Source organism: Marmota marmota, unplaced genomic scaffold (assembly GCF_001458135.2).
Source record: "Marmota marmota marmota unplaced genomic scaffold, marMar, whole genome shotgun sequence".
NCBI classification, from domain to species: domain Eukaryota; kingdom Metazoa; phylum Chordata; class Mammalia; order Rodentia; family Sciuridae; genus Marmota; species Marmota marmota.
The window spans coordinates 8909747-8935256 of record NW_026000093.1 but is presented as its reverse complement, the minus strand read 5'-3'; the positions used below and the strand labels follow the sequence as shown (position 1 = coordinate 8935256).

Genomic DNA, 25510 nt, shown 5'->3' with positions numbered 1-25510 from the left:
TTGTAAAAGCTATCTATGCTAAGCCCCAGGCCAACTTCATACTAAATGGAGAAAAATTGAAAGCATTCCCTCTAAAATCTGGAATAAGACAGGGATGCCTTCTTTCACCACTTCCATTTAACATAGTTCTTGAAAAACTAGTCAGAGCAATTAGACAGACAAAAGAAAGTTAAAGGGATATGGATAGGAAAAGAAGAACTTAAATTACCACTATTTGCTGATGGTATGATTCTATACCTAGAAGACCCAAATAATTCCACCAGAAAACTTCAGCAAAGTAGCAGCATACAAAAATCAACACCCATAAATCAAAGGCATTTCTGTATATCAGCAACAAAGGGAAACGAGGAAACCGACCCCATTTAGAATAGCCTCAAAAAAATAAAATACTTGGGAATCAATCTAACAAGAGAGGTGAAAGACCTCTACAATAAAAACTACAGAATTAATTTTGTCAAAATGACCATACTGCCAAAAGCACTATACAGATTTAGTGCAATTCCAATCAAAATCCCAATAACATTCCTCAAAAAAATAGAAAAAGCAGTCATGAAATTCATCTGGAAAAATAAAAGAACTAAAATAGCTAAAGTAATCCTTAGAAGAGTGAAGCAGGTGGCATCACAATACCACACCTTAACCTATACTACAGAGCAATGGTAACAAAAACAGCATAATATTGACACCAAAATAGACTGGTAGACCAATAGTATAGGATAGAGGACACAGAGACCAACCCACATAATTACAGTTATCTTGTATTAGACAAAGGTGCCAAAAATATACATTGCGGAAAAGACATCCTCTTCAACAAATGGTGTTAGGAAAACTGGAATTACATATGCAACAAAATGAAATTAAATCCGTCTCTCTCACCATGCACAAAACTCAACTCAAAGTGGATCAAATAACTAGAAACTAAAAGAACTAGACACTGTGCCTATTAGAAGAAAAAGTAGGCCCAAATCTCCATCAGGTCGAATTAGGCCCCACCTTCCTTAATAAGACTCCTATAGCACAAGAATTAAAATCAAGAATAAATTAATGGGATGGATTCTAACTAAAAAGCTTCTTCTCAACAAAAGAAACAATCAGTGTGGTGATTAGAGAGCCTTCAGCTTGGGAGCAAATTTTTACCACTCGAACATCAGATAGAGCACTAATCTCTAGGATATATAAAGAACTCAAAAAGCTAAACACCAAAAAACAAATAGCCCAATCAATAAATGGACCAAGGACCTGAACTGACACCTCTCAGAAGATGATATACAATCAGTCAACAAATATATGAAAAAATGTTCAACATCTCTAGAAATTAGAGAAATGCAAATAAAAACTACTCTAAGGTTTCACCTCACTCCAGTCAGAATGGCAGCTATTAAGAAGACAAACAACAATTAGTGTTGGCAAGGATGTGGGGAGAAAGGTACACTCATACATTGTTGGTGGGACTGCAAATTGGTGCAGCCAATATGGAAAGTATTATGGAGATTCCATGGAAAGCTGGGAATGGAGCCACCATTTGACCCAGCTATCCCTCTCCTCCGTCTATACCCAAAGGACTTAAAAACAGCATACTATAGGAACTAAACTATACTACAGATACTAAACATTGTTTATAGCAGCACAATTCACAATAGCTAAACTGTGGAGCCAACCGAGATGCCCTTCAGTGGATAAATGGATAAAGAAAATGTGGGATATATACACATGCAATATTACTCAGCAATAAAAGAGAAAAAAATCATGGCATTTGCAGATAAGTGGATGGAGTTGGAGAATACAATGCTAAGTGACGTTAGCCAATCTCAAAAAACCAAACGCCTAATGTTTTTTCTGATATAAGGAGGATGATTCATATTGGGGTTGGGAAGGGGAGCATGGGAGGATTAGACAAACTCTAGATAGTGCAAAAGGGTGGGAGGGGAAGGGAGGGGGATGAGGGTAGGAAAGATGGTGGAATGAGATAGACATCATTACCCTAAGTGCATGTATGAAGACACAAATAGTGTGAATATACTTTATATACAACCAGAGATATGAAAAATTGTGCTCTAAAAGTGTAATAAATTGTAATGCTGTCATATATAACAAATTAGAATAAAAATAATTTTAAAAAATTAGTTTCCTTCTACATAAATTATTTCTTTTGAAGATAAATCAGTAATTTTGTCCAACTATCACAGAAACTCAAGACTGGATAGGTACCCACTTGAGTCATCTCATCCAACTATCACTTTAACGTCTGGATCCTTTCTACTTGAGGACCTTCCCACCCTAATGTTCTCTGAATGCTATTATAGCCCTGAGCTGCACCAGCTCCCTACACTATATGAGCACAATACTCTTGCTTTGGGAATTACTAGGGGGCCTCTCTTTTTTCACTTCTCTTAGGTAACACTCCTGAGATAACACAAGTGAGGATGTGATTTGACACTTATCTTGTTAAGATGAACAATGGATAATTTGAATGTGAATCAAGTGTAGAAAAGTGTTCTACATTTTTCAAATCAGTTAAATAATTGTCAAATCACTTCACTCTGCTGTTCAGATATAGCTCAAACTATGAGAATCCCCAGAGTTTTAAATTCTCAGTGATTTTTAATGGTCTTTTGAAACCTAAACCAAAGTCAATTTGATCCTGAAAGTTATACCTATCTTCATTCAAAAAAAATTTATTGAGCACCCACTACATATCAGTACCTGTGCCTACACTTGGGAAATGAAAAGAGATTATTGGAAATCATTCCAAGTTAGAAGAGGAGAAATGCACTACTAATTTTAATCTAAGGCAAAATAAAATGGGCATCTATAAGAATTTGCCTGTCCATTTAATGATAAGACAGAACCAATAGCAAATCGAATATTGTTTTTTTAAAACAACTTATAAAATGCTTAGGAATAAATTTTATAAAATATGTACAATAAATATATACTTAAAACTACAAATGTTGCTTAAAGAAATAAAAGAAGGCCTGAATAAATGAAGAGATGTACCATGCTCATGGACCTGAAGACATAATTATGAAAATGGCAATTATCCTGAAATTGATCTATAGATTTAATGCAATCTAATTGAAGTCTGAGCTGGCTTTTTGTATGAAGTGATAAGTTGATTCTAGTATTTATATGAACATGTAAAAAAGCTATATCAGATAAAAATGATTACCAAAAAAAGGATAATTTATACTGCCTAGTTTCAAGATTTAGTATAAAGCTGCAATAATTAAAAGAATATGGAATGTTTTCACAAAGGTAGAAATATTGATCAGTGGAACAAAAAAAAATCACACAAAATTCAAAAATATATCCAAATGTATGAGGTCAATTGATTTTTTTCAGCATGTTCTGGGATGATTTTAAATGGGGCAAAATTGTCTTTTCAGTAAATAATGCTGGGAACACTAGGTATTTATTTTGGGGAAAAATGAACTTGGGGGAATGAACCCTAATGTTATATCAGATACAACTATTAACTAGACATGTATCAAAGATGTAAACATAATTTCTGAAACTGTAAAGCTAATAGAAGAAAGTAGGTCAGTGTCTTCACAGCTTTGGGGTAGGCAGAGATTTCTTAGATGATACAAATATTGTAAGCTATAAAAGAAAATTGATAAACTGTGAACTTCATCAAAATAAAAATATTCTGTTCTTCACAAGATATGATTAATAATATAAAAAAGCAATCCTGACACTGGGAGAAGATTTTCACAATAAGTATTTATAACACAGAACTTACAGTCAGCATATATAAAGAACTCTTACAACTCACTCATAAAACGATAAAGAACCCAATAAAAATGGGTAAAATATTTGAACAGATAGATCACAAAAGATATAAATGACCAAAAGACACATTTTTAAAAGTTCATTGTCATTCATTAGTCATCAGGGGAAATGCAATTAAAATCATGTGGTATCACATGCCCACTAGAATGGCTAAAATTAAAAATTAAAGTTTAAAAGTAACAATGTCCAGATGTTTCCCATTCACTGGGAGTGAATACAGGAGCAGGGATGATTTGAAGAATAGATCATTAAAGTAGTTTAACACATGACAAGTTTGAGGTGCCTGGGACCCATACACATTGAGAAATGTTTATGTAAACAAAGAAGGATTCTCAAGCTGGAGAGAAATTTGAGAATAAGTAACATAGGTGAGAGGTAAAGTTCTAGAATGGATATAATTTCCCATGCTGAGTTGTAACTTGAGATGGGATGAGCCACAAAATGAAACCATATGGAATATCTCCATTTAAGTGACAGTCAGAGGAACAAAGAAGTCCAGGAGAGAATACGCAGGATCTGTCAACTGGTCATAGAAAACAGCATCCATCGGGGAGAATATTCAGAAAGAGGGAGTGGGCACCGGCACACAGCACATGGGCTTTGGAGTTTTTATAATTAAAGTTATCGCTGACTTCAATATGATTTCACTCTAGTGGTAAGAACCAAATCGAATTTCCAGTGAAGTAAGGAATTCACCAGAGAAGAAGGAGGGTTGAAAGTTAGACCATCCTCAGACATCTTAACCGTGGGGAAGGAGGATAGATGCTGGGCAGAGAGAAGAATCGATATAGATTTGGAAAATGCTTCTGTAAAAAAGAAAGGTAGTAAAATCAGCCAGATTTTATGCTTACAAAGTTTTGTAAGGGCTAAGAAGTAATAGAGTGGCAAAAACTAACAACACACGAGACAAGAGTAAGTGGTCTGCTAGTCTGTCTGTCCCATCAGTGACCAGAAATTCCAAGGAGGTGTGTCCCTCAGACCCCTTGTCTCCAGGTGCCACATTTCCCGGATATCTGCATGTCTTCAGGCCTGAGGGAGCATACCCTCTGCAGTCCCCACCTGAGAGTGGCTGAGCCATCTTCTGAGCAGTCTTCTTCCTTCTGGTTTCACTCCCACTGCCCCACACCCCAACAGCCAAAGGCTTCCCACATCATACCAGTTCCCTATTCTTACTCCCTTGTACCCAGCTTCTCCCTTTATTTATAGGCTCCTTCTGGTCACTCCGCTGCACCCTAAGACTCCCCTCTTCTGAATACTTTTTTGAATCCCACTCTTTTGTGGCTTCTCCAAGTGCTCCAGCCCAAAGAACTCTGGTACATCTTATTTTTTCCTAATTTTCTGTACTTAGTGCAGACACATTAAAGTTAAATGCTACAAAAAATATTCCAAATGAAATAAAAATTGATAAGATGGGTGTGTGTTATGTAGAAGTCCCATCCTCTAGGAATATCTAAATACAGCTTTATGAAGCAAGCTTTCTACCTGAAGTTATTATAAATTGTTCTTTTTTTTTTTGCCAGGGGTGGGGGTGGGTACCAGGAATTGAACTCAGCCCTATTTTGTACTTCATTTAGAGGAAGGGTCTCAATGAGAATGAGTTGCCCAGTGTCTCCGCCATTGGTGAGGCTGGCTTTGAACTTGCAATCCTCTTGCCTCAGCCTCCAAAGCTGCTGGGATTACAGGCATGTGCCACTGCACCCAGCCTATAAGTTATTCTTTGACTGTTATTTTTGATATGGAATACTGAATTCATGTAGATAGTCTTTCCTTAAGTCATTATTAGATTACTTACTTTCTTTCACTATTTGAACCCTCTTTTAAGGCAACCAAATCATAGCTGCAAAAATAAGAGGCCACGGACATGACAAACAAGAAACTGAACAAAGACTATTTTGCCTCAGAGATTCAAGCTTACTACAGTACAATGAAAATACAAGGTCATTAATAAATAAGTCCACACAAGGCGTCTTGTAATCAAATTATCCGAAGACAAAGAATTTTGAGAGTAGCAAGAAAAAAAGAAACTCATCTCATGCAAGGGAATCCCCACACAAGACTATTAGCAGTTTTCTCAGAAGAAATATTGAAAGTCAGAAAGAAGTGAGAGCCTACATTTAAAATGCTAAGAGATAAAAATTGCCAATCAAGAATACTATGTCTGGCCAGACTTGATGGCACACACCTGTAGTCCCAGAAACTCAGGAGGCTGAGGCAGGAGGATCACAAGTATAAACCCAGCCTCAGCAATTTAGCAAGGTCTTCAGCAACTCAGTGAGACTCTGCCTCAAAACAAACAAACAAACAAACAAACATAAAAAGAGCTAAGGAGTAGCTTAGTGGTAAGGTCCCCTGGGTTCAATCCCCAGTCCCCACACATCCCCCCCAAAAAAAAGGAAAGAAAAGAAAAGCTAATATGGAATACTGAAATATTTTAAACAGAGGAATATAATTGATGTTTTATTTTTGTAAAGAAGCTATACAAGTATTAATATAGTTCCTTCTGCTTCCTTTTGAGGTGTTTTTATGATACATATTCACAGTGGTAACCTGATGCTCCTGGACATAAAGCTCACAAAAGTGTGGGAACCAACCAAAGGACTGGATCTCTCTGGAATTTTTGCTCAGCCTTGTCCACGCTGAGACTTCAGAAAGTTGTTAGTTATAATTCAGGTTTTCCTACTTTGGCACTAGTTCCATTTGAGGCTTGTGCTCCTGGGTTTCTGCTACAGCAAGCTGGATTCTTTGCATTCATCTATTATTCTCTCCAAGTTTTTAGGGTGGGCAGGGGAAGTTCATTGGTTTGCCCTGTGACCCCAGATTTCTGATGAATCTCAAAAGAGTTGCTAAGTTTTCAGTTTGTTAAAACTTTTTACAAATTAACTCCACAGGTATTTGAGCTCCCTCCCTATATAATTTTATGAAAATGTTTAACTTCTTCAGTCCATTCCAGGTATATAGGAGCTAGGAGAGCTCTAACTATATAAACAGGGATACTTTTTTATAAAGTGACTTTATTCAGGAACTACTATGTGCAAACCTCTCTGTTGTGGATCATATGCAAGGGAATTCCCCTTAAGAACCTGATGACAAAAACCATTAATATTTATTCCAGAGATTTATTTTTTATGTTTTATTAGCACATTATAATTATACATAATAATGGGATTCATTGTGATATATTAATACATGCCTACAAAATAACATTTTTTTTCAATTTCATTCTTAGTATTTTCCCTTTTCCTCTCATCGTCCCTTCCCTAATCTTTTTTCCTCTTCTCTACTGGTCTCCTTTCTATTTATTTTTTAATTGTTGCATCATAATTATACGTAAAAGTGAGATTCATTGTGAGACGTTCAAACATGCACATAACAAAATTTGGTTGATTCCCTTCTCCATTACCTTCCCTTGCTCTCCCCTTCTCCTTCTTTCTTGATTCTCTTCCTCTATTTTATTATCCTCCATTCTATTTTCACAAGATTTTTCCTTTTTCCCCCTTTTTTGCTCTCTAGCTCCCACATATAAAATAAAATTTCAATCCTTAACTTTCTAAATTTCATTTAGCACCATGTTCCCCAGCAATTTATTAAAGCTCCAAACCTTTTTAGAACTTCTTTTCTAGCATGGTTTCAGTTGTGGAAATTGTTTCTTTGGTGGATGTCTTCATTCATTCATTTGTTTAATTAATATTTTTGAGGGCCTTCTATTCAGGTCTCATCGGTAACATCTGGAATTCGAGTTGGGGAACAATCAATCAAAACCAAGTCAAAATCAAATTGTTAAAAAAAAAAAAGGTTTACATCCAATGAGGCAATACAATTTTTAACACAATCTTCACCTTTTTCTCTATTAAATTCTTAAAACAATTCCAAAGGTTATTACTAATAGTCAAACTCCTCAAGAAACACAGTATTGAATGGATTTTCAGCTAGGCCTTCTTTGAATCTAATGAGTCATAATATGACTTGTTTTATTCATTATCTGATTGCATATGCTTAGTACTAAAATTGATCTTTTTCCTGTCTGAATGATGAAGGCCAAATATTTAAGAAGTTTGTTTCTCTTCTCTTCAAGTTTATTGTATAAAAACAGTATGCTTGTTGTTCTTGGTTTAATTTTCTTCTCTCTCTCTCTCTCTCTCTCTCTCTCACACACACACACACACACGCACACACACACACATACACACACATATGTTGACACATTTTCTATTATTTAAACTCAGTTTTATGCAACTTCTTAGTCTTTTACCTTTTGTTTCAAGGGTTTTATTCTGTCTCCTTGATTTTGAGAATGAGAATGTACCAGCACAGGGTTTTCTTAAAATGGGAATTTATCTTACCATAAAAAACATCTTGTTCAAACTGACTCCACTTACAGCTGCTCTGCTCTCCAGTGTTCTGAGCCTGTCTCAAAAGAATCCCTTAACAGTTATTCCTCACGGTAACATGCCCAGCTCACAGAATACCATTTTGCAAAGCATGCACTTTGGATTTTAAATGAAAACAGGCAAGTTTCCTCTGCCTCTGGCATGACTCCAAACATCTGAAATGTTAGAACATGGTGCTTTTATGCTGAAGCATTACACAATCACCAGTGCGCAGAACTGCCTTGTTTCCACTACTGCTACTTTGGAAAGAGAAGAACAGAAAGAAATAGTTCTGTGCAATAAAATATATGTGTTTGGGTGGCAGAAGGGAGGGCAAGGGGGAATGGGTACCTGAATCATTCAGTTTAGATATCTTCCATCCTGAACATGATGGAAATGGACACCTGGAAGACTTTGTAAAATCCCTCCTTCCAAAACACCTAAGAATGCAGTAAAATATCACTAATTATCAGGGCTTTAAATGTCACATTTCCTGGTCTGTGGGTTGAATCTGTTTGGGGATGAGAAGAAGACAAAGGTCTTGAACTTGATCTGAGAATCAGAAATCTCTGGATTAAATGCTTTAAAAAAAATGATCCCTTCCCTTTTTTTCCAAGTCTGATTTCTGCAACAGCTTTTTCCCAGAACATAACAGCAAAATCTTTGTCCTCAATAAATATTTAAAAGATCATGGGGAAAAGATGGATTTCTTGCAATTGTTTGCCACCATTCTAATATAGGGAAATGAGTACAGATATGTATGACTTTTAGCTTCCAGGGCTGATGGGAAGAGAATGTCCCAGATTTTAGGTGTGCAATGACTGTGTCCCAAGCATCTGGGCAGGTCCTGGGGACATGCACCCTTGCTCTCCTTCTAGAGGGCATACCTCACACACACCTGGACATTTAAAGTTCTGCAGCCTCACCAAGGAACTAACCCAGAGCAGACTTTAATGGGTCCAGAAATAAACTAAACCCAAGGCAAGTGCCAGATAAGAAACCTCCCTAAAGAGGCTGAGGAACTTGGTTTGCCACTGCCTGGGTTGGTCACTTGGACTTTCTATGCCTCAGTTTTTCCCATATACAGACTGCGGATTTGAAAGACTCCTTAAGGACCCTCTCAGACTTTCACTTCTACTTTTCCAAGATCCTCAGAAGTCTTAGCCTGTCCAGCAGTGTGAACTGTAATTCCACACACATACCTCAGCCTTCTGCCTGATTACGTGCTTAAGGTTCTGGGGTGACCCCGGGAAACAAGTGCTCTGAGCTAGCAAGTTGTCTTTAATTTAAGCAGGATGTTTTCCGTGCACTCCTTTTGCACTGTTCTGCTATGTAGTTGACTTCCTTTTCAGAACCTGCGCAACAGGGGGAAATCTCTTTTAAGACAGAGGCTCTCTATTTCACTGGGGAGAGGGTATGGAACAGGAAAGGATACCGTTAGGACCCCTGACCCGGAGAGCCTGAAAGGGCCAAGTGGAAATGTATTTTTCTAGTAAGAGGGCAAAGCAGACTTCTTAGAACGGTGTTGGGGGTTCTCCCGCCCCACACCGAAGCTGTGCTTTCGAGCGCAGCCACTAGGCTGCCCCCACCCAGGAGCAGGTGGTGCGCGGGTGCCGCTCTGGGGCCACTCCAGGTGGCGTGTCTGCAGACGGCACTTTGAGACCCGCAGGGAATGGAGAATACCGGAGTCCCCCGTGTGTCCAGCCTACGCAGGAGAGCGCCGCCCTCTAGCGACCAAAATGGGAGATGCAGCGCGACGGGAGCCCCGCAGGAGTCGCGCGGATGCAGGTCCTCCCCACTGTTAGTTCTTTGCGGAGGACATACTTGGCCGAGAACGCCCTTGGACTTTTTCTCTATGTATGGGCTCTAGAACTGTTTATGATATCCTCTAGGGCCAGCGAGATCGATAAACACATAGGTGGATGGATGAACACAAGATAGATATAAATCAGTGATGGACAGATACATCAAAAGATATATGGATGACAGGTAGCTCAAAATACTTGTTGAGAGTTCGCTATGTACCTGGCATAAGGATAAATGACGTTGTCCATTATTCCGTTTGATTCTCTTCTGAACACCTTGACTCTGTGAATGGTGCAATACCTCTGTCCCTATTTTCCAAATGGGAAAACTGAGGCCTTCGACTATTTAGTGAGGAGTTTGCTTATTGGCGATCTTTTGCAGACCCAGGAAGTAGGGAAGCAGATCAATCACAAGCCCCAGACACCACTGTCTGCTTTCTTCCCAATTCCTGCGGAAAACATGTACACGTGCTGAACACTGGAGTCCTGAGCACAGGGACCCTCCTTCTTTCTGAACACCACTGTCCTGGGGCGCTGACATCACAAACACCTGGGCACCTTCTCTAACTCATCAAACACCACAGGACACCCTAGACGCAGCGCTGGAGTCAGCGAGTCCCCGACTTGGGACCCCGTCTAGGGAGCTGAATGAAGACGCGTCCCTTCCTCGGGCGGTGCCAGAACTGAGCGCAATCCGTGTAGAACCTGAGGTTTTGCTTGCTTCTTTGGACAGGAGTCTCACTAACAGAAGAGGGGCAATAAGATCCCCTGAAAGTTTCAATCATTCATTTCTGTAACCATGAACTGCACGCCTAATGCGTGCCTGAAGCTACTAAGCGCTGCAACAAGGAACTCAGTCAAGTGTGGGGAACTTGAGGGTGAATAAATGAGGACATTCCGGATGGCCCTGCTTAATGCCACGCGGGCACCTGGGGAGGAGGTGGGAAGAAAGGGGAAGATTCACCATCTCAGAGGGTGTCCAGCATATCCCAGAATCTGAGACAGTCAGCCCCATCTGCCCAACCAACGCCCCCACCTCGGTTTCCCTCTGGGAGCAGGCATCCCACCGTGCAATTTCAGTGACTTTATGCGGGGAAGTTGACCCCACCTCACTCCCTCCCCAAACTTCCTAATTGCCTTGGATTTGTCACCCGGCGGTGAGACGAGCCACCAAGCACCCCCACTCCCACCCCCACCCTGGGAGCCCCGTGTGCAGGCGCTGGGGACTGACCCCTCCCGCGAAAGCGTCGGCGCGGGGCTGGCGTAGGGCCTGCGTCAGCTGCAGCCCGCTGGCGATTGGGGCGCGCGCGCCTCCTTCGGTTTGGGGCTAATTATAAAGTGGCTTCAGCCGCCGCTAGCCTCGGGACAGTGAGGCAGGCGCTCAGAGTCCCGCAGCCCAGCCCGCGGCCCCGCGGCAACGCTGAGGACTGCAAAGGTGAGGCCCGCGTCAGACAGCGCACCCTGGCCGGCTTCTCCCCCGACGCCGCCTTCCTCACACTTGCCTTCTTCTCTTCCTTCCAGAATCCTGTCTGGGACCCGATTTTACCAACCACCTGCTCCATCCGAACAGCGTCAACGTGAGTGAATTTGCCCCAAACTCACCTTTGTTCTTGCAGGTTTGGGGACGTCCCCTTGTTCTCATTGCATGCTTCCCCTCATCTTTCTCCCGATTCTTCCTTGTGACCCCAGTCAACATCGTGCTTCCCCAAGAGCTTGCCCTATAGCACTTGTGCTCAGGCGTTTGCTCCATCACTCTGCCCTGGGCAAGGGACTCCCAGGAAGATAGCAGTGTTCCTCTGGCTGGGGGTGACTGCTCCAACCTGGGAGCAAAACGATCTGAGCTATTCCTGGGTCTCCCTGTTGTGCAGCGCGCGAGGAGGGGGATCCCAGGAAGGACAGTCCCCAAGGGCTCTTGCTCAGACGACCCCCTCCCACCTGGGGTTGTCTCAGCGAGGGGTCTCTCCCAGGGATCCTTTCTGCGCCAGGACAGACTCTGAGCGCGAGTGCTTCTCTCCTCGCAGTCCATGGCGCGGTTCCTGAGACTTTGTACTTGGCTGCTGGCTCTCGGACCTGGGATCCTGGCTACTGTGCAGGCGGATTGCAGCCAAGACTGCGCGACATGCAGCTACCGCCTAGTGCGCCCTGGCGACATCAACTTCCTGGTAAGTGTTGCGCTTGTTGAGTGAAGCTAGTCGCCGGGACAGTTCGCTGACAGCCTTGGGCCTGCCTCGGGACACGTCCCTCGGTCACACGGGTCAGAGTCGCGGAAGCGCGAACCCTTGACGACCCAGGTACCTTGGTTGTTCTAGGAACGCTGACTGAGGTCTCGCTCTGGCTCTCAGCGTTGGGGACCGGCGACTATCTGGCCCTGGTTAGAGCAGAGATATCTCCACACAAACCAAGTTTGTTTTAACTCTGGGGATCCCAGAACCCCGAAAAGGTCTCTCTTCAGCACCTTGGATAGCACTGAATTCTCTCCAAAGTAGTCCAAAGGAAGACCCCCACACACACAGCCACCCCAACTCCTAACATCCCAGCTAAAGACCGCTCACACTCAACCATCATTCCTCCCCCCGAAAAAAATGCAATTTTTGTTGATGACATCTCATCTCCGCCTTTTGAATTTCTTTTTTCTAGCTCCCTCACCTATGGATAGGAGCAAGCAAAGAGATGAGAAAGGCATTAAAAAAAAGAGGGAAGGGGAAATCACAATTGACAGGATAGAAAGAATTCCTAATTACAAACAAGTGGAGACTGAATTCAACTTGTCTTGACCACACTTTCATAATACAGACTAAAATAACTGTTTAATTTGGTTATGAGAAGGTCACAGGAGAGATGGCCAGTGTCCAGAAAAGTGGTGTCAGTCCAAAGATAAACCACACTGCAAAGGGCTTAGCGGGAGGTCATGATAAAATGACTATCATTCTGAATGTAGTCCACTGGTTCTTGAATCATCTCTGATGCTTTCCGGACCAGATTCTCTGGTTTTGAGACTTGAGAGGCTTCATTCTTAACTAACAGCCTTAATAATTCCTTTGCACTGCCTCTGCAATTTGTTGAGATTTGTGATGCCTAAAAAACTCAGTAGAGAGTAATGTATTAATCCAAGCTAATCAGCTTGCTCTGCTTGAGCCTTTGAAGAAATTTAATATTATGGTGTTGCTTGAAATGGAGAAGAATACTGAGGAAAGGACTCCAGAAATCCAAGGTATATATTTCAGGTTAAATGTGTTTTTCATTTGAGTATTTGAATTTCCTGATGTTTCATTTTATATGTGTTAACTTGGCCTAAAAGACAGATAGTAATGTATATTTTAAAACTATGAGGCAAATGTTCCATCTTAAGTAGGGGGAACCATTCCCTTTATCTGTTATTATTCTTTCTCCTATAGTCATGAGCTTTAAAACTATGTCTCAAAATTGAGCAAATGTTACAAACCTAAGAATAGGTCTTGCAAGTGACAGATTTTATACATGGGATAGAAATGAACTGAAACCATGCCATATTGACTATCCATCTTTCAGACCCCATAATTCCCCTACCCCATCACATGTGTTTTGAGCTTTGTCTCTGCTTGATACACACATGGTTCATTCGGTAGCCTAGGATTCTCTGTCATCTACATTCAGGTTATGTGAATTTGGAAGATTTTTTTAAGTCATACAGCCTGACCTCAAAATAGTTGCAGATTTAATTAATTTTTGTTATTCAGTGAATTAATAAAACTGACAGTTAACAATCTTTCAAGTTATTCTTTGTATTTAATTTGCTCACTTCACCAAGCTCCAAAAAATATTACTCATCTTCCTTTTCCATTGCTGAGGGACACTAGCAGCACTCCATTGTGTGGCAGCTAGCCCTTCCCTGGAAATCACCAAAAATGCCAACTTTTCTCAGCCTCTACTCATTAGAGAGACTAACCACCCTTCTCAAACTTCTCCTCACTGCTTTTTATATTCTTTTTATATTTTTGCTTCCTGATTTTTTTTAATCCAGATGATGGTATGGCACATGTAGTGTGAGCAACATGGAAAAAAAAATAAGTCTTCATCAACAACAACAAAAAAAAACTTGAAAACATTTTGAATAATAACCAACTGATTTATTTTATATTGGCGCTTAACACTTAGTGTCTTTATTTTCTCAGTGACAAAAGATTTTGTTAATGTGTATGTTGCTGGGATTACAGCCGTTCTGTCCTTTTAACTTGGATACAATGACATAGGAGAAATGAGGTTGCCTGGGTGAAAATAAAGAGTAAAATCAATGTGACAAATATTTATTGAGCTTCCATCAGGTGAAAGACCCTTGAGCTTGGTACCATGGAGGATGCAAAGATGAGCAGACATGCCATTACTGATGTCCAAATAGTATTTACCATCTAATACAATACTGACCATAGGATGCAGTGTGTGATCAATACTAAGGATGCATTGATGGCTGTGATTGTTTGTCACTATTTTTTAAAGCATTTTGGTGTAAGTATACAAAATATTAAACATTAATTTTTGGAAACAAGATCATAAAATTCTCTTTTTAGAATGGAAATGTTATTGCAATGGAAATATCACTGCCACTTGAACATCTTAACTCTTTAATGATGTTTAAATTCCTTAATTAGATATTATCAGTGATAAAACAGGACAGTTTTAATTAGAGCATCTTTTGATTTTTTTAATATTATTTATATATTTGATTTTCTTAGACACAAAAAGCTTAAATAACATTGAGGACTGGTTGGCTATATATTCTAAATATTTTGTTGCGTGAATAAAATGTTTTCTTTGTGAAAATAATTTTCATTGTTAAAATAATATGTGTGTATTTAATATCATTTAATATCAATTTATGTATCAGTATATTTTTAAATAGCAAAAAAGGGCCTTGCTTTTTTGTCTAAATCAAGTGACTGTAACCGGGTTCTGTATGTAGATCTGATGCAAATATAAAAATCCCTGAAATGCTAAGAAATACCTTATAGATTTTATAAATATTCCTGTAATATTAGTAGTCTCCTTTTATCATATGCAAGTAATCTGTTGAATAGAAAAAAAATCTGAAGAACATTAAAACGTATAGCCTTCATCTTATGGTGATTTGAATTTATTGTACAATAAAAGAAAAGAATTATATGCTGATCATTCCTATTTTATTGAATAACATGTTTTCAGGTGGAAAAAGATTTTGACTCTACACCAATGGCACAATTTAAGAAAATGAACACTGTTAATTTGTGCCTTTGTATCTGTATAACTTCATAGCTGATTTCATCATTGCCAACATTCAGTTCAAGATGATGAAACCTGTTTTAATTGATCGAGGAACAATGTATTTTTAGCAAATCAACATATCAGAATTCAAATAATTCATAAGACTTAAATTATGTGTTCAGGATGTCTTTCTGTTAAAATTTACTCTGAAATTGTTGTTTCTATTTGAAGATCAAACGTGTCTCCAGGAATATTGGCTACCATTGTTGCAAAATATTAACAAAAGAAAGCAAATGAGCCTTACCAATAATGATTTTATTGGTGAGATAAAATCAAAGGAATTTTAAGGGACCATCCCTAAGTAGGTAAAAAGAAATTTCTCTCTTTTGGTCAAAAAAAATTTTTTTTTTCAAACAAAATGAGGGAGAAATTATACAGTGGAGTTAGATTGTGAAGGCAACCATTCTAAGTTAAAATCGGTTAGGGTGGTCTTTTAAAATATTGGAATGGCACAGTATGTGCAGTGGATTTAATATCCAAAGACAGATTTCTAATTTGATTTAGTCAATTCCCCCACTTTCCTTTTTCCGGTTTTCATTTGTTTCATTTTCCTGTTGAGTGATTAAAAAGTTAGGATATGAAAATGGGGATGATCTTATTCCATGGGAATCTCTACATCAAAGTTAACATATTGTGGTCCCCAATTTGCTGACTTACGGAAATCAGAGAAGCCTCCTTTCATCCTCACATCCAATTGTCTCCCCAGGCTTGTACGCTGGAATGTGAAGGACAACTGCCCTCTCTCAAAATCTGGGAAACCTGCAAGGAGCTCCTGCAGATGTCCAAACCCGAGCTTCCTCAAGATGGCACCAACACCCTCAGAGACGGCAGCAAGCAGGAAGAGAGCCATTTGCTCGCCAAAAAGTATGGGGGGTTCATGAAGAGGTACGGAGGCTTCATGAAGAAGATGGATGAACTTTACCCCGTGGAACCCGAAGAAGAGGCCAATGGAGGTGAAGTCCTTGCCAAGAGGTACGGGGGCTTCATGAAGAAGGATGCAGAGGAGGGGGACGCCCTGGCCAATTCCTCAGACCTGCTGAAAGAGCTGCTGGGAACAGGTGACAACCGCGGGAGAGAGAGCCACCCCCAGGATGGCAGTGACAATGATGAGGACGTGAGCAAGAGATATGGGGGCTTCATGAGGGGCCTCAAGAGAAGCCCCCAACTGGAAGACGAGGCCAAAGAGCTGCAGAAGCGTTATGGGGGCTTCATGAGAAGAGTGGGCCGCCCAGAGTGGTGGATGGACTACCAGAAAAGATATGGGGGCTTCCTGAAGCGCTTTGCTGAGTCTCTGCCCTCCGATGAGGAAGGAGAAAGTTATTCCAAAGAAGTTCCCGAGATGGAAAAAAGATATGGAGGATTTATGCGATTTTAATACCCCTTTCCCATAAGTGACCCCTGGCCCCCACAATCCACTCTCCCCCCTCCAGTGAGAAACTGCCTCATTGATAACATTGATCGTGTTTTCTTGTCATGTGACGCTTGCATTGTACAATTAACTATGTGGTCTGGATAACTCTACAGCCTGAAAGTTGTCAGTTCAGGGTCTGTGTTCTTTTGAGAGTCTTTAAGCTCAATCTTGGTCTATTGTTGCTCTCTTGTCTTCACGCCAAAATATTGTGTGTTACCTTGTTCCCTGTTTTTGACAAAATATCAATAAATGCTTCCTTGTATATAGATCTAATAAACCTATTACCCCAACTGCACCATATTCTTCTAAGTCTCTTCTTCTCCAAGGCATGTTCAGGCTTCCACAGTAAATCCTAGACTCAGAGACCGCACAACAACCTGCTTTTGACAGAACAGCCACTGACCTCCTTATCTTCTAACTGAAGCTGCAAGAACATTTCTTATTTAATTCCTTATATGGGAAATCATAGGTAAGTCAATGCATTAAAATAAAATAAGATGTAAAGATTATTTAGCCCTATTTTACACACGAAGAAAGTGAAGCCCAGAGGAACTAAGTACATGACCCAAGGTTGCTCAGCACTTAAAAGATAGAATTAACCTCCAGTCTTCTTGTTGGCAGTCAGTATCCTTTCCACCCCATTTCCTTATCCCCTATCCATGTCACTAGCAAGAGTTGGAAGAACTTGGAACTATGTCTTGTTTATCATGGTACACCCTTACACTATGACTGTATTAGATTCTCTAATATCTGATGAATGGATATATGAATGAATGAATTGGATGAAAGAATGAATTTGGCAACCAGGTAATCAGGGACTGTATTGTGACACTTAATGTAATGCAGATTCCCAAAACATAAGGAACTTGTGATTATATCATATGAATAAAATCATTTAGGACAACATTCAGACATAAGATAGGTAACATTTCTTTATTTTCTTATAGAAACTAAATGCAGCTCAGTCCCTAGCCACCAGGTCATTTTTCCAGGACTCCCACCTACCCTTTCCCCTGTGTTCAAAATATTAGAGTTCAGCAATTTAGGAAAGTGGAAGATAAGTCAATGGTCTGCAGTCCAACAGTGTTGACCACAAGATACCCATTAGCCAAACCTGGGTCTGTTCCGATGAGACAGCTCCACTGTCTTGGGCAGTCTATCCTCTTAAGTCCACCCCTGCCAGGGCTTTTGGGACATCCACATTAGAAGATTCATTTCCTCCTGACCAGTGCATAAGGTCACAGGTCCCCACCTTCATGGACCACTACGCCACCTACCTTCCTGATCCTTGGTAAACTTAACTTTTCTTTCAGGAGTTTGAAAACTCTCCTCCTTTAGAACTAGAGATGCGCGTAATGGAAGTGAAGCAGGTCAGGAAGCAAGTGTGGCTGACCCTAAAAATCCATTTCAGGGGGCTGAGGTTGTGGCTCAGCTGCAGAGCGATCGCCTCACTCGTGCAGGACCTTGGGTTTGATCCTCAGCACCGCACAAAAACAAAATAAGTGAAATAAAGGTATTGTGTCCAACTACAATCAAAAAATAAATATAAAAAAAAATCCATTTCAAGGGAAAGAGTGATTGGAGCATGTCACATTGCAGATACTGATTCTCTATTCAGCCTTAGCCAATTGTTTCTCTTGGACATGCCAGCTCAGTATTGCCAGACTTTTCCAAAGAAACCTGAACTCTAGATTTTTAAGATAATATCCCAAGATTTTTAATGTTGGTAATTCATTCTGCTGAAAACAATGTGAGTCAAACACATCTTGAGATCATATTTGAGAGGTGTGGGGGTCATCATTTTGAGAATTTTTAAAAAGTTACTAAATTGTCTCCCCTGGAGCAAATGATTCCCAAAATTTGCATGCAGGAATCCAGTCTATACTATCCAATGAGCAAAGGGAAATGCCCTGTGGCTTCCTGAGAAGGTAATATAGTTATGTTACAGAAATACTGTGCATACACATTTCAGAAAATAACATAAGGTCATAATCACAGAAATGCATTTTTTTTTCAAAGCAAGCACAGATGTTTAAGCTCTTCCTTTTTGTTTTGGGGCAATGAGGTTAAAACACCAGGATGGTAAATGGACAGCTGGATGCAGCTCATTTCACCACTTGTGGTCTCTGCCCAGAGCTGCACAATGTCAGGGGTGTGAATGTCACACTCTCTAATCCCCTCACACCTGGTACAGAACCAGGAACCTAGAGTATTACTATATTGTTCCAAAATTGTTCACAGAAGGAAGGGACCAAGGATAGGGACCAGGAAGTGAGAAAAAACAGAAAACGACAATTGGGAGAGAGACCTCCTTTTTTTTCACACCTAGATTACAAGGCTGTGAACCCAGGTGAATCATCCCAGGGCCCAGGATCCCTGGCCCAGAACAGTCCTTAAAGTATGGGTGGTTTTCCACAAAAGGTGTCTTGAGGGTATTCTATAGGCCTCCTTTCTTTTCCAGATATCTTCTGAGCTGTCCTTCAATCTGAAATTTCATCCTTAGAATTTTGCAGAACTTTTAAAGGCTTTGATGTTTTCAAGAATTTCCTATTTAAATTCTAATAAGCGGTTGCCTAAGGTCCCCTGGGGAGGCTATTTTCAATGCAGATAACAGGGATCTGACTGTAGTACTGTGTACTCAGCAAAAACGTCATGACTCCCCCAGGGCTAGAGTACAGTAAAATGAATCCAAAACTGCTGGTGACTTCAGGTTCCTGAGAAAATTATGTTGACCCAGAGGAATGGGGATCCTCACTACCTGCAGAGGGCGCTGCTACTCCATTCTGCCCCTTCCCTACTGCTGGGCTTTCTTCTCCTCATTTCCATTTTCTTGGACTTCCCTATCCCATGCCAAGCTTGGGTCCTTCTGAGAGTTAATAATGTGTGAACCTTAGGGTAGCCTGTCTGAGTGGAAATGCCAGCTAGCTGTATGAACTGAGGCTCTTCCTGCCCCACTTTGCCCCTCTGTGCCTCCCTAGGTTGCTGCAGTAAGTACATGTGTCAAAGTGTACAAAACATGTAAGCCAGGGCCAGCTTCCAGTCAGACTTAGTGTTAGGCTGCTATTGCTTAGTCTCACTGTTCATCCAGTTGGATCTTGGGCTCTCCCTGAACCCACCCACTTCACCCTGGGTTTTTTAGGGATGAGATACCATCCATGCCTAGTGTGGTCACTAGGTAGCAGGCTCTTTCTTGATGGTTGTCCTATGAAACAGAAACTAACAGCCCCTTGATACTTATCTTCATTTCTTCAATTTTCTACTACAAATATGTAAAATCTGTGTTATGAAACAGTTACCCACATGTGATTATACATTTGTCCGAGCCTTTAGAAGGTACAACACCAAGGGTTAACCTAAATGCAAACCATGGACCCTGGGTAATTATGATTTGACAATGTAGGTTTATCAGTTTTTAAATTAAAAAGTAATAATAGTAAAAATTTAAAATAATAATAATAATAATTAAAAATAATAATAAAGTAAAACAGACCACTCTGATGGGGGATGTTAACAGTAAGAGAGTCCGTGCCTGGGGTGGGTGCAGAAAGAGTATGTACCTTCTGCTCAATTTTGCTAAAACCTAAAAACGAAATAAATAAGACTTTTTTAAAAAGTTAATCTAACAATAACAAAGGCATGAAGAGTCTGAGCTTTGAGCATTATTATTCTTCTTGGAATAATATAGGGAGAGGTATAAAGCTCTTTGAATATTTTTTCTTTTTTTTCTCTTTTTCCCTGAAACGTATATAGCGAATCCACATTAATCAATTTATTCACTCAACCAATGAAGGAAGCCAGCTGCATAGCTGGGTGAACACCTTGTGGAAGAGCTTCATTCTAGGACAAAGAGAACAGGAGTGTAATGCCCTGAAATGGAAGCATGGTGGATCATTAGGGGTCTGTAGAACTTAAAAGACCTCATGGAAGCTGAGGAAAGGGATGTGGGTTTTACTCTAAATATGGTAGAAAACACTTTGAAGCTGAGAGCAGATGAGTCAAACAATATGCTGACATGTTTAACCCCATTGTCTGGGCAAAAAAAAAAAAAAGTTTCCTCTCTCCTCATTCTTCTTAAGGAATAACATTCCACATCTGCCATCATCTGGCATCCATCAAAAAATCTGGGTTTATCTGAAAAAGGGTTATATAAAAGTTCCAGTGTTTTACAACAAATGTGCAATGAATAAGTTTTTTAAAATCAATTCATACACCAAAAATCAGTCACCCATTGCCTTGAGAATGAAAAAGCAAGCAAAAACAGAACATGATTACGTTATTGGGCCGGAATAAGTGTCTCCATAGGAAGCTAGTGCAAAAATCACATCTGTAGAGGGAGTTTGTCAATAGCTTAAACAGACCCATTTGTTATGTGCTTACCCTTTTTCTCTTAACTTTTTTTTTATCAAGTATAACATAGTCACAAAAAGTTCCATACTTTGCTAAGTGTACATCTCACTGAATTGCTACAAAACATACTGTGTTAGCTTTCTATCACTATAACCAAATATCAGAAGCACTTAACTTATAAAGAGAAAATATTTGTTTGGGCTCAGTTTCAGAGGTAGGTTCTAGTCCATGATTGAGTCGCTCCATCCTCTGGGCCTGTGGATAGGCAGCACATCATGGTGAGAGGATTGGCAGAGAACATAACTTACCTTACCAGTCAAGAAGCAAAGAGGACAAGGAAGAGACCAGGGTCCTACAATCCCCTTTGAGAGCACACACTGTGACCTAGGAACCTCCCACTAGATCTCACTTTCTAAAAGCTCCCACCATCTCCACTGGGATCAAACATTTACCATGTGAGACTTTGGGGGCCATGTGACATTCAAACTATAGAACACAGCCATGAACCACCATCCAGGTTCCAAAGTAGAATACCAACAAGTACACCAAGAGTCAGTCTCCCAGTGTGTTCCTATGCCATGGCTCAGACATGGAATGTTCCCCCAGAGGCTCCTATGTGGAATGTTTGGTCCCCAGTGAACTAATGTCCAAAGGTGGGGCTTTAGGAAGTTATTGGATCACGAGGGCTCTGACCTATCAATATCTAATTGATAGGTTTACAGTTGAATAAACCATTGGGAGGTGGTAGAAACAGTAGGAAACGGGACCTACTTGGAGGAACATTCCCTGGGGAATGTATACTGGGGATGTTATCTGCAAAGGTATTTCTTGTCCTCAGCCCCTTCCCCTCTCTGCTGCCTTGAGCTAACAGCTTTACTTCATGATGTTCTGCCTCATCTCTGGCCCAAAGCAATGGATATGGCTGACATTGGCCTGAAACTTGAAACCATGAGCCAAAATGAATCTTTCATCATTTTTAAGTTGTTATGCTCAGGTATTGTCACAGCAACAGAAAACTGACTAACACAGTGTTTTACATTGGAAACTTAATGCTAACAGGAAATAAGTCTCCATGTTCCCTGGTGGCAAACAGCTTTAATGTTAATCATCCTTTGTATAATAAAGCACCAAAAGAGGACGCATTAAAGACTTACACTACATCACATAAAAATTCCTAAGTGCATAAATAACCTCATAAAACATGCTGGTAACCACTAATTCATGCATTAAATTATTGACCCAATCAGCTTTCCAAAATTGTAGCACAGTCTAATAATGACTGCCTTAACAAATGGAATTCAAAGAAACTTTGGACAGAAGAATACTGAGCTACAAAAGGGGGACCAGGCAGAAATGTTTTGATAGTTTTTTTTTCCAGTTAAGTATCTACTGTACCTGAAAGTTTTCAAATGAAAAAAAAATTGAATTTTATATGTATGACTAACTCCTAGCTGTTCTGGGTCCTAATAAGGGGGAATTCTTGGAATTTGATCCAAATTTAAAAGCCACTAAAAATAAAACATGTCCATTCATATCAAACACTATAAATTAATTGCACTAGAAGCCAGTCTCTGATTTGCCCCAATATTAATGCCTTGCAGACTTCCTCATCCACAATCCTCCCTGCTTGGACTCACCATTATAGTTAGGATCCTTCATTATAGCTGTCATAGAACACTTTTGTTGTTGTTTTGTGGTTTCTTGTTGTTTTGCCATTATAGTATTTGTTTTCTTTTATGGCTATTCGCCAATTTGTGTGATTAATTAATTGGTTAATTTGTGCAGATAAACAGCCCAAGGAAAATGAGAAGTATGTCTCTTTTACTTAAGGATTCAATCAACATCATTACAAGCCTATGTTGCCATCCAAATGCACAGCAAAGATACGCAGATTGTTTTAAGTTTAAAATGTAATTATGCTCGGAAATGATAAACCTATGCACATCCAAGAAAGAAAAGACAAAACCGGCACATTAAAATGGAGCTGAAATGGCACACACCTGGGCTCTGGGTCGAGGGTCCAGGGAGGTGACCTCCTTCTCCCCTTCATGATAACTGGGACAGGTAACAAGACACAAAAGCCAGGTCTGCTGTCCCCTCAGCTGGGAACAGGCCTCCCCATCTTCTGAAGCAGGCTAAAAAAATAAAAACCAAGACTGCTTACCAGGACTAAATGGCAGAAAACAGGATCTAGGCAAAGCCACTTGCCAGCTTACTCATTAGATTTGCAATATCATTAAAATTAGAGGAAATGGATCAAAACCTCCAATGTAAATTCTTTCTCTGAACTCAAATAGCAAAACTACTGAACATGTAAGAATGAGGAAAAAGAGACACAAATACTTCCTGTTGATATGAATAGCACTGTGAAATTCTAAAGGACAGAAGGAAAATTGTATTTATTAATAAATGTTAGAGAGAGCCAACCAATGCAAAAATAACTTTGTTCTTGATGAAATACAAATATTAAAACAATCTGAAAGGAATGTTGAAAACAAGTAGTCATTGGGGAAAAATCTAATTAAACAGGATACATTTTAAACTAGACACAGTTAAAGACTGTTCATTAATAAAAAGTTAATGATGAGGATCAACCCACAATGAAATGAAGATTTCTTTTTTTTTCTAAGTGAAAAAGAAGTGGCAAGAATAGATTGAATGGCTTCAGTCAATAACTTTTGAAGTCTTAGAAAATGAGTTTACAAAAATGACAGAGAAGAAATTGTCAAAAAAATAGAGGCCTGTTTGAGATGACAAGTATAGCTATTGTAGCTTGAATATGAAGTGTCCCCCAAAGACTCATGTGTTGACTCATTCACCCAAAGACCCACTGCTCCCCAGAAAAGCAATGTTCAGAGGTGGGGCTTTGGGGAAATGATTGGATAGCAAGGGTCTAATTCCCATCAGTGAATTAATCCATTGATAGATTCATAATCTGAATGGTCTACTAGGAGGTGGCAGAGGATGTGGGAGGTAGGACTTAATTGGAGAAGGTAAGTAACTGGGGACATTCCCTAGAAGCCTATTTCTTGTCCCAACTCATCCCCCTCTCTCTCTGCTTCGTGGTTGTATCAACTGAAAAGATTTCTTCCACCATGTCCTTCTGCCATGATTTTCTGCCTCACCTCAGGCCCAAAGCAATGGAATGTTTGACCATGTACCGAAAGCTCTGAAACCCTGCACCAAAATAAATGTTTCCTCCTTTTAAGGTGTCTCTGTCAGGTATTTCATCACTGTGACAAAGCTGGCTAACACAGCCATCATAAGAAAGATGAATAATGGCAATTGTTCACATGGATGTGGAGAAGTTGGAACCCTCATATGTTATTAGAAAACGGTTTAAAATTTCCTTGAAAAGTTAAGCATAGTTACCATATAACCCAGATATTCTAACCTAGGTATACTCAAGAGAACTGAAGGAAAGTTTTAAATGCATGTTCATAATAACATTATCCCTAATAGTCACAAATAGAAACAACCCACTTGTCTATTAACTGACTAAACAATAAATAAAACGTGGTATATCCATAAACTGAATTTATTAATTTGATAATGAAAGGGAATGAGATGCTGATACAGGCTGCAATAAGAAAGAACCTTGAAAACATTATGCTCAGTGGAAGAAGTGAGTCAAAAAAGTCATATATTGTGTGACTCCATTTATATCCAATATCCATTGTATTTCATATTATTTATAAATCCCATAACTATTTTATGGGAATAGATAAATCCATAGAGGCAGAAAGTAGATTAGTGGTTACCAGTGGTTCAGGAACAGAGGAAATGGGCAGGACAACATACTAATGGTTACAATTCATTTTTTTGAGGTCATCAAAAATTCTAGAGTTAGCTAATAGTGATAATTGCACAGCTTAGTGAATATACTAAAAAAATAAATACTGAGTTACACATTTTAAAAGAATTAATTTTATGGTATGTCAATTATATCTCAATAAAGCTTTTAATCTGTTTTTTAAACTATTTATTTATTTAGGGGGTGTAGATGGACACAACACAATGCCTTTATTTTTATGTGGTGCTGAGGATCAAACCTGGGTCCCGCCCATGCTAGGCGAGCGCTCTACCGCTGAGCCACAATCCCAGCCCTTAACTTCTTTAAAATGGGGGAAAATTTTATGGGATTGAAGACAGACTTTATCCAGAGATGGAAGGCATAAAGAGAATGCCAAGCAGGTCATATAAAAAGTGAATTCAGGAGACAAAAGACTGTGAAGTAGAGAAGGGGCGAGATTTCCAATTGCCCCACAACTCAGGATTCAAGCACAGGAATACTGCTTCCAAGTGAGGTGGTGACAGAGGGAATTCACTGAATTTCAATATCATAATCACAGAGACAGAAACTCAAGGAAACCAGCTGTTTGTGCCTCACAGGTGCCAAGTGAGTGCTACTAACACTCAGCTGACAGCTGAGTGTTCACCTGGCACCTGTGAGGCACTGGATTTGATCCTCAGCACCACATAAAAAAAAAAATATATATATATATATATATATA

The 25510-nt window shown here is 39.8% G+C and overlaps 1 protein-coding gene across 1 annotated transcript; it reads left to right on the top strand.

The window, feature by feature from the left end:
• The first annotated feature begins 11242 nt into the window (after positions 1 to 11242).
• Penk (proenkephalin) lies at positions 11243 to 16944 on the top strand. The gene is made up of 4 exons (XM_015485808.2): positions 11243 to 11399; positions 11486 to 11541; positions 11986 to 12126; positions 15945 to 16944. The coding sequence occupies exons 3-4, from the start codon at positions 11989 to 11991 to the stop codon at positions 16611 to 16613; spliced, it is 807 nt and encodes a 268-aa protein (XP_015341294.1). The 5' UTR covers positions 11243 to 11399; positions 11486 to 11541; positions 11986 to 11988; the 3' UTR covers positions 16614 to 16944.
• Positions 16945 to 25510: the final 8566 nt, after the last annotated feature.